The sequence below is a fragment of the Manihot esculenta genome, chromosome 10 (genome assembly GCF_001659605.2).
Source record: "Manihot esculenta cultivar AM560-2 chromosome 10, M.esculenta_v8, whole genome shotgun sequence".
Taxonomy (NCBI): Eukaryota; Viridiplantae; Streptophyta; class Magnoliopsida; order Malpighiales; family Euphorbiaceae; genus Manihot; species Manihot esculenta.
In genome coordinates, this window is record NC_035170.2 from 11,533,527 (window position 1) to 11,542,524 (window position 8,998).

At 25.2% G+C, this 8,998-nt stretch overlaps 1 protein-coding gene across 5 annotated transcripts; it reads right to left on the bottom strand.

The window, feature by feature from the left end:
* Window positions 1-4,005: 4,005 nt before the first annotated feature.
* On the bottom strand, window positions 4,006-6,699 carry LOC110624640 (abscisic acid 8'-hydroxylase 4). Of its 5 annotated transcripts, none has more exons than XM_043960820.1 (9): window positions 6,483-6,699; window positions 6,004-6,325; window positions 5,661-5,810; window positions 5,309-5,557; window positions 5,141-5,230; window positions 4,872-4,956; window positions 4,626-4,732; window positions 4,399-4,517; window positions 4,006-4,247 (listed from the first exon to the last, which is right to left on the bottom strand). In XM_043960820.1, exons 2-9 carry the CDS (start codon window positions 6,277-6,279, stop codon window positions 4,145-4,147), a joined length of 1,179 nt encoding a protein of 392 aa, XP_043816755.1. In that variant the 5' UTR covers window positions 6,280-6,325; window positions 6,483-6,699; the 3' UTR covers window positions 4,006-4,144. The 5 variants fall into 5 exon arrangements, with proteins under 5 accessions (XP_043816755.1, XP_021625548.1, XP_021625547.1 ...); XM_021769856.2 differs by having other exon boundaries at window positions 4,872-4,950; window positions 6,422-6,699; XM_021769855.2 differs by having other exon boundaries at window positions 6,422-6,699.
* Window positions 6,700-8,998: the final 2,299 nt, after the last annotated feature.

An 8,998-nucleotide genomic window follows, 5' to 3' on the forward strand; every position in this document is an offset into this window, starting at 1 on the left:
TCCATCGTACTACTGTAAATTCAAAATATATATTCACAGTAAAAAATGTAGTTTCTATTATCTAAATTCTTTGTTCTTCTTTCGTCTTCTTCAAATCATTCTTCATCTTTACAATATTTTATATTACATTCTCTAGCATGTGAGGGAGAAGAAAGATATGAGAGAGTAGAAAGATAGAGAAGATGTGAGAGAGAAGAAAGATGGAAATGAGAAAAAAAAAAGAATCAACAATGGCCAAAAGAAAATAGAGAAGATATGAGGGAGAATAAAGATACGAGAGAGTAGAAAGATATGAGTGAGAATAAAGATGGAAAAGAGAAAAAAAAAGAGAATCAATCATGGCCAAAAAGAAATAAAAAAGATACGAGGGAGAAGAAGGATGGAGGGATTGCTGGAATGAAAGGGGTTTTAACAAGTTCATTAAGGACATTTTTGGTAAAAAAATCTTACCTCTCACCTTAGACTCTTTGACCAAACAGCTATTTTGGACGGAAGGATTATGAATTCGGACGGAAGAGAAAGTGAGGGACTTAAGTGTTGGGTCGTCAAAATAGATGAATAAAAGTGTTAATTACGTTAAATTTCAGGGACTAAAAAGTAATTTTTCATAAATTTAAATAATGTTTCATATTTGTATAATGAATCTTATTTTTAACTTTTATAATGAAAAATAAGTATCTTTCAAAGAAGAATAAACACTTTTAACAATCCAAATAAGCATTAAAAAAAAATACTTTGAAAATTTAACATACGTTGAATGTTCTCAATTATTAATATTTTTCAATAAATTACCCTAATTTTGCACCATTAATGTTGTTACAGGTTGCAATAGTTGATTTGAGTATGTAACTTTTTTTTATCATATTCGTCTTTAATTTCTCTGTCTTTCTTTCTTTGTAAATTTAGAGGTAAAATTTTATCATATTACTATATATGAATTATATGAATTAAAATAAATTATAAATCATAAACCATAAAATGAATTAATTAAATTAAAATCAATTCACTTCATGTCAACTATAAATGAGCTAATTGAATTAAAATTAATTCACTTCTATTATATATAATTAAATTTAATTAAACTTAAATAATTCATACTATAAAATGAGTCGATTGAATTTCATATCAACAATAAAATAAATCAATTAAATTAAAATTAAAATCATTTTGTATTGATTAAGTCAATTAAATTAAGATCAATTTATATTATATATATTATATTTAATTAAATTAAATTAAGATCAAAACCATTTATTGTAGATTATATTTTATTTAATTTAATTAAGATAAAAAAATATATCCGCTGTGTGTAAATAAATTTAATTAAGACTAAAATAATCTTATATCCACGGTATATGAATAATATGAATTAAAATCAATTCCGTATATGTCAATTTTAAAGTGAATTAATTAAATTAAGATCAAAATTATTTTATATTCAATATGTACGAGTCAATTGAATTAAAAATAATTTATTTTATATAACAAATACTATATTAGATTCAATTGAATTAAAATAAGAAATATGTTCACTATATATAAATGAACTTAATTAAAATTAAAATAATATTATGTTGGTTAAATGTGAATAATATAAATTAAGATCAATTCATACGGTGTCAATTATAAAATGAGTTAGTTGAGTTAAGATCAATGAACTTTATATTAACTATAAGGTGAGTTAATTAAATTAAAATCAATTCATTTTACGTAGATTATATATGATTAAATTAAATTAAAAATCGTGTTGAGATTGTGCGGACTGATTAGAAAATTGATATTTGGAGACTTAAATTATACCAGACAAAGATTAGATCTACACTAAAAGAGATGAGTTCTAAATTTTTTTTAATATAATTAATCTCTAATTTTCTTCGTATTAACTAATAAATTAATTTTTTTAGACACAAATGTTATGTGATAGTTTTATGTTGATATTTAAAATTAATTAAATAAAATAAAAGTATTGATCATGAAATTATAATAATTAAAAAATTTTTAAAATTTCGTGATTTTACTGAAATCTACATTATACTTCCACTCTGATACTTGGGCAAGATCATAGATAGTTTTCATGAGACCCATCTACTCCCTTTCTCTTCATTGCACAATGTTTCGCTTTAAATCAAGCTTGACTAAGAGAAGTTTTTATCGTCGGCGCTGCAAATCGCAAGCTGCTCTCTCACCGAAAATGCTAAAGGCTGAGCGAAGACCCGCACGAAGCGAAGCTCGTCCACAACCCAATCAAGGAGAGGTGGGAGCCATAAAGGAGGGTGATAGAAGATTAAGAAGAGGAGCAGAGGGAGAGGAAGAGAAAAAGGGAAAAGATATGGTGGGTAATATGGTAATTTTCTAACACTTTCGCTCATTTAACTGATATTCATACTAGTAGACTAATAGAATTTTTAGTAAAAGGATCTAATAGTTCTATTTTTAAATTATGAGGGACATTTTAACTGTTTTCAAAAATTATAAATATCTAATAATTAATTTATATTTTAACTGTCTCTAAAAATTATAAGGACCTAATATTGAATTTTTCTAAAATTTAGGAAGAGTAATTTTCCCTTTCTCATATATCATGAATAAGATTTTTTTTGTATTTAATTAAATTTAATTATATATAATAGACATAATATGAATTGATTTTAATTCAATTGACTTACATAAATTTTAATTTTAATTCAATTGATTTATTTAATATTAAAATTATAATATAATATAATATTATATTATATAACAATAATTATATAATTTTATTTATATTATATTATTATAATAAATATGTAAAAATTTTAATTATTTATTTATGTATTAAAAATGATATATAATTTTTTTTTTTTTGAAACAGGGGTTGGGGGAGTCGAACCTAAAATGATATATAATTTACCGTTCATTATTAGATAGAAGATATATAGTTGGAAGAAATTCAATAGAGGAAAGAGAAAATAGGTTAGATGGATGTTTGCTCTAAAATCATCAAAGGTAATTGTGTATCCATGTGATCTCTCAATCATACTAAAACAATAGTAATTTACATTCAACCTCTTAATTTAGTATAACCTACAATTTAGTCCTGCTTTTTTAATACTAAATATTTTAGTCACTAAATTTGTATTTTATTAATAAAATAATATTTTTTTAAATTAACCGTTAATTGAGGAAGCCACTAGAGATTCCAATATTAAGTTAGTTGTAATCTTTTATCAAAAGTATTTTAGTGAAAAAAAAATACTTTTAAAAGTTTAGCTACTCATTAATTTAACATTATAATTTTAAATAAAGTTAATATTGAGGAATTTAAATATTTAATTTTAAAAATATAAATATTAATTCATTAATTACGTTCGATTTAAAAATTAAAATATAATTTATTCTAAATGAAATGTTTAATCTATATCGATAAAGATTTAAATATTTATAGATTATTTATGAAGATATTTGAAATATTTATTTTTTTATTAAAAATTATAATTTTTTAAAATTTGAATAAAATAATTATAAAGATATTTAAATATTTAATTTTAAAAATATAAATTAACTTAAATTTTAGGTAATGTGTAATTTATTCAAAATCATTTATTGGACGGCTGGCCAAGGTCCAATGGCTTGAGAGTAATTTTAGTCGTGATGGTCTTTTTTTTATGGGTTTCTGGCGAACAAAACTTTGTGCAACTTTATTTAAATTCTGCCCCACGCATTGGGAGGTTCACTCCATCAATCACTTAACACGTAGCATTTTTGGTACCATTAGAGTTGCAAGTGAAGCTGATTCAATTTATAACATTTTTAAAATATTTTTTCAAATATAAATTTATTAAGATAATTTATGATATAATCTATAAGATTTATTAAAATTCATAGTTTAATCTCTACTATTTTAATAATAAATATTTTAGTTTCTAATTTATTATTATTTTTTTATAAATAATTTATTTTAAATACTTTTATACAGAATTCTAGTATGAAACTCCGTACTTCAAATTCATAATTTTTCCTGTTTATGAAAATTATATATTTATTTTTATTACACACATATGTCCAAAAATGGTAAAGATTACAATTACAAGCAGTAGAAAAACAATGGGGCCAGAAGAGTAGTAATAAAAAATTGTGATGAGGCACTAATCTAATTCTAATCTTCCTACAGGCTGGTTGCTTCTGGCCAAAATCTGGCTGGTAGTCCCTGTTGAGGCACTGGGAATGGCCCATATTGAATCCCATCGACTGATCCCACTACTTCCCACCTGTCATCATTGTCACACCGTTCAAATCCAAAAATTGCTTCTTTTCACATAATTCATTTTATAAAAAAATAATTAAATAATTTTTTATTCTAAAAAAAAAGTATTTAAAAAGAAATCAATCCAGTTGAATTTTTATAATTTACGCTTGTACCTGAATTTGGTTATTAGATGATGGATTAAGCTAAGCATCTCCAGCTTGGCAAGTTCGTTGCCTGGGCAAGCATGAGATCCATTGCCAAAGGGCATGAAGGTGTTGGGTTTTGGAGAAACCTAAACATCCCACCATTTACCCACAATCCATATTTAAAAAAATATATTTTTTTTTGTTATTTCATATAATATTGTGCCTTTAAAGATTTATTTTCTTTTATTGCATACCTCAAATCTTGATGGGTCAAAAATGTGAGGATGAGGAAAGAATTCTGAATTGTGATGAATGTTCCTGAGCAGTGGCATCACCTTCCACCCTTTGGGTATTAGATATCCTATAATAATAATAATAATAATAATAATAATAATAATATAATTATTATTATTATTTTATAAAAATAAAATAAAAAAATTAATTGTGAGGGCCCTCTTTGAATGCTAATAAAGGCAGAATCTTCTAGATGATGATCTTACCCTTATACTGAACGTCAATTATTGCTTCCCGGTACACGAAAGCTATAATGCTCGCCATTCTTAAACTCTCTAATACAACCTGCAGCTTCAAATATTAGAGTTTGTTATCTAAAATTATGATTACATAATGGAAAATATTTCTTATAAAACAATTTTTTTAGAAAATATTTTCTACTTTTTGCAAAGAGAATTAAGCCTAAATTACTGATCTAAGTTAAATAATTCTGAAACACTGTTATTTTACTTGTAAATCACAGTGTTTTACGTACCCTAAACGTAAGTGGCATATTCCTTGTCTGTGTCCATGTCAAGGATTTATTTCCTCTGATATTTGCTTCTCGTATTGCCATTTGCTCAGCCTGTAATATGTAAATAATCTTGGTTTTATTAACAAGATGATAATTTCTTAAGTTGTCCTTGTTAGGTGAATTTCTCACCTTAACAGCTTCGAGGAGTGTCCGGTTTTCATGGAGGTACTTTAAAATCCATGTTAGAGCAGCAGCAGTAGTGTCGTGAGCTGCAAAAAGCACTCCTATAATGTTATCAGCAATCTGATCTTCAGTTAAAATTTGCCCATTCTCATCTTTGAACTTGAGAAGACGACCCAACAGATCCTTCTCTGCCATTTTTTTCTCCTTTCTTTCACAGATGATCTCACCCACAATTTGATTGAGTCTTTTCCTTGCCTTTAATACACAGAGAAAGAAAACAATTACTTGAAATATTACTTCATAAAACACCATTGACTTGTGCTTTGTTATGAAACTAAGGGACTATAATATCTCTTACCAAAAGAGCTTTTTGATAGGCAGTTCCAGGAATCTTTGTCGGAAAACAATTGTAACCTTTATTCATGATGTGGTAATTCTCATTTAGCTTCTCTCTGTAGTTGCTGTCTAAGACACCAAAGATAGAAAGAATCCCTACTTGGAAAGAAAGCTGTGGAGGATCAAAAGAAACCCAAAAATCAGAAAACTAAAAAACAAACAAAAAGCTAAGAATCAATCAAAAAAGCAAAAAAATTCTGTGAAAAATGGGAAATGGATGGGACAGTAAAAATTCAGCCCCATCTTTTAAGAAGGAAAACAAACACCACATGTCAAGCGATGAACATGCATGTTCAAGAACAAACCTTTTTCATCTCATGGAAGGTGTTGATGGTATGGCCATGAGCCCATGATTCCAAGGCAGACATGGCTATGGATTCGATATCAGGAATTAGTTTCCGAACAGTTTCCGGAGACAACGAACCTTTAACTAGCTTCCTCAGCTGAGTGTGGTACTCCCCTTGGTGAAAAAATAGAGCTGAAGGTCCAATTAGCCTTTCTTTGCTTTTAGGGTACGTTGGCTTGAACAAGTGAGCATGGGTCACCAGCATGAACCTTGCAGCTTCAGGGCTAGCCAACATGACACATGGGCAGCCAAGTATGTGGGTTTTGAATATTTCTCCATATCTAAAATGAAAAGAGAAGACAAGAAGAAAAGTTGATAACACATTTGAAGGGATTCTTGAAGAAGAAAGAGAATTAGGTTTAATAAATAATATGAACCTTAGTTGCTTTGTTGCAAAGAAGACGTTTGGGTCTTGAGAGTAGAGTTTTAGAGTTTCACCTACATAAGGCCACCCCATAGGACCAGGAGGAAGCTTAGCTCTTGGTTTGGATGCCCTCGTTTTCTTCTTGATGAATAGGTAAGAGAGAAGGCTAGAGAGAGAGAGGCATATGTATATCATAATAGAAGCAATCGACATGAAAATATGCATGCCTCTCCCTCTCTCTCTAAAACTCTCTCTTTCAGATGGGTTCTGGTAATGTGATCATTGGTAGAGAGAAAGGAGCATTGGTGTTTATATAGAAGAAAAGGCCAGTGGTATTCTAATTAGGATTCCTACATTAGTGAAGCGGCACTATAAACCACATACTAGGACAAACATAAATTTTTATATAAAAATAAGAACTAAAGTATTTTTTAAGTATGATATTTAATGATTAAATAAGGATATAAATAATTTTATAAATAATTATACATAAAAGTAAATAATAAATTATTTTATAAAGTATATTATATTATAATAAATAAAATTACTATTTGATCTCTATAACATGAGAAAACTCATTAGTTAATGTATCGGTTTTAAAAAATATATTAAAATATTTCTCATATTTTAAAAAAATTTACTAATTAGTTTCTCCAGTAATTTTAACAGTTAAATATTATAAAAATTAAAAATTACTATTTAGTCTCTATAATATAAAAAAAAATTAATAAATAATTCATTAATTTTAAAAAGTATATTAAAATATTTCTAAAATATTAAAAAATCTATTCATTAGTCCCTCCATCAATTTTAGCCGTTAAGTATTACAAAAATGTTTAAAATTCTCTCAATACGAATGGACTAATTAGTAGCAATTTTTACAAAACTGAGGGACTAACTAAATAATTTTCTCTTACCATGGGGACTAATGAAATATTTACTACTAAAACTAATGAAAAGACCAATTAGTATATTCTTAATACTTCAATGATATTTTCATATATTTTTTAAAATCAAGAATCAAGTAATGAATTTTTTCGTATCATAAAAACTAAATAATAAATTTTTATTGTAAAAAGTCTAAAATACTCTCAATATAGAAGGATTAATTAGTAATTAGTAAGTATATTTATAAAACTGAGAAATTAACTAATGAGTTTTTTTCCTACAATGAAACTAAATATTAAAATATTTAACGATTAAAATTAATAAAAATATAAATTAGTAAAATTTTTTTAAAAAATTTCATGTACGTTTTAATTTATATTTTAAAATTGAGAAATTAATTAATGATATTTTTCGTATAGGAATTAAATAATAAATTTTTTTATAATAATAAAAATAAATTTATAAATTAATTGAATAAATATATATTTAAAAATAAAAAAAATAAGTTTAATCAATAGAGATAAAATCTTGAAAATTTTTAATGATAATTTTATAAAATTATTAAAAAAAAAACATTTAATAGAATCTGTAACAAAAATTCATATTTATAGTTTTTAGTTTTTAATTTTAAAAATGCTTTTTAATAAATAGAAAAAATAAAAATGCAACTCTAGGAACAAATTATATATTTTTTTATAAATAGAAAACAAAAAACAGAAAAGTACAGTAATAATAAATGTACCCTAAAATTTCTGCCACCTTCAATTTTGCGGGAAAGTAGCGAAGGTTAGTTCTGAGACTCTATAATTTTTCACAAATAAAAATTCATTTATTTGTATGTTTGATCTTCAATGGATATATGGAGTGTAAATAAAGTTTTTTATTAATTAAATTACTAAGAATTTTTTTTCATGAAAAATAATCTATATATAAAAATTCTTCAAGATAAAAAATATAAAATAAACTTATATATAAAGTTTTATAATATTAATAAAATTATCAAAATCTATAAAATGAGTTCATCATTACAAAAGAGAAAGACAATTCATATAAGAAATTGTTTAATTTTTTTAAAACAGAAAAATATTTTCACTTGATTTATTTTCTGAATGTTTTGAATATTGAAAATGTAAAAAATTATTCTTATTTATCCAAAAAATAAAAAAAATATTCTTACAAACTATTATCCAAAAAATAAAAATAAATCAATTTGTAGAAAAATATTTTAAAATAGAATCCATGTTTCAAAATCGATTAGAAAAAAAAGATTTAATCTCGATAAGTCCATTTTCTATATGTTTTGATAAAAGAAAAATCCCTTTTATATCATTATTATAAAAATAAATTTAAGGCAAATGTTGTAAATTTGTTAGAAGTTAATTCAAAGTTAAATATTTTTGACAGCTCATACTTTGTTATATTATTGTTAATAATATTTGTATTTTCTCTCATTGTTTGTTGAGTGAAAACACGTTACTGATACTGTCATATTTTTTTTTAGTTTCTGTTATTGTATGGCTATATAAAAGCTAATAATTCACTTGAATTAATCATCCAATAAGAGTGCTTCTTTCATCTTCTTTCATTATTTGTTAATTTCTTAATCTTTCTATTCTTATTGTTTAACTTGATATAGAGTTGCAGTTATCAAATTTTTATTTTTGTGCAACATTGTGGTATCAGAGCCTATATGATTCTTGAC

Coding starts and splice junctions, on each gene's coding strand:
- LOC110624640 (XM_021769855.2), bottom strand. CDS start 6,633: ATGCATATTTTCATGTCGATTGCTTCTATTATGATATACATATGCCTC. Junction 6,326..6,421: donor TTTGCAACAAAGCAACTAAG/GTTCATATTATT, acceptor TTTTCATTTTAG/ATATGGAGAAATATTCAAAA. Junction 4,248..4,398: donor CATCTAATAACCAAATTCAG/GTACAAGCGTAA, acceptor CAATGATGACAG/GTGGGAAGTAGTGGGATCAG.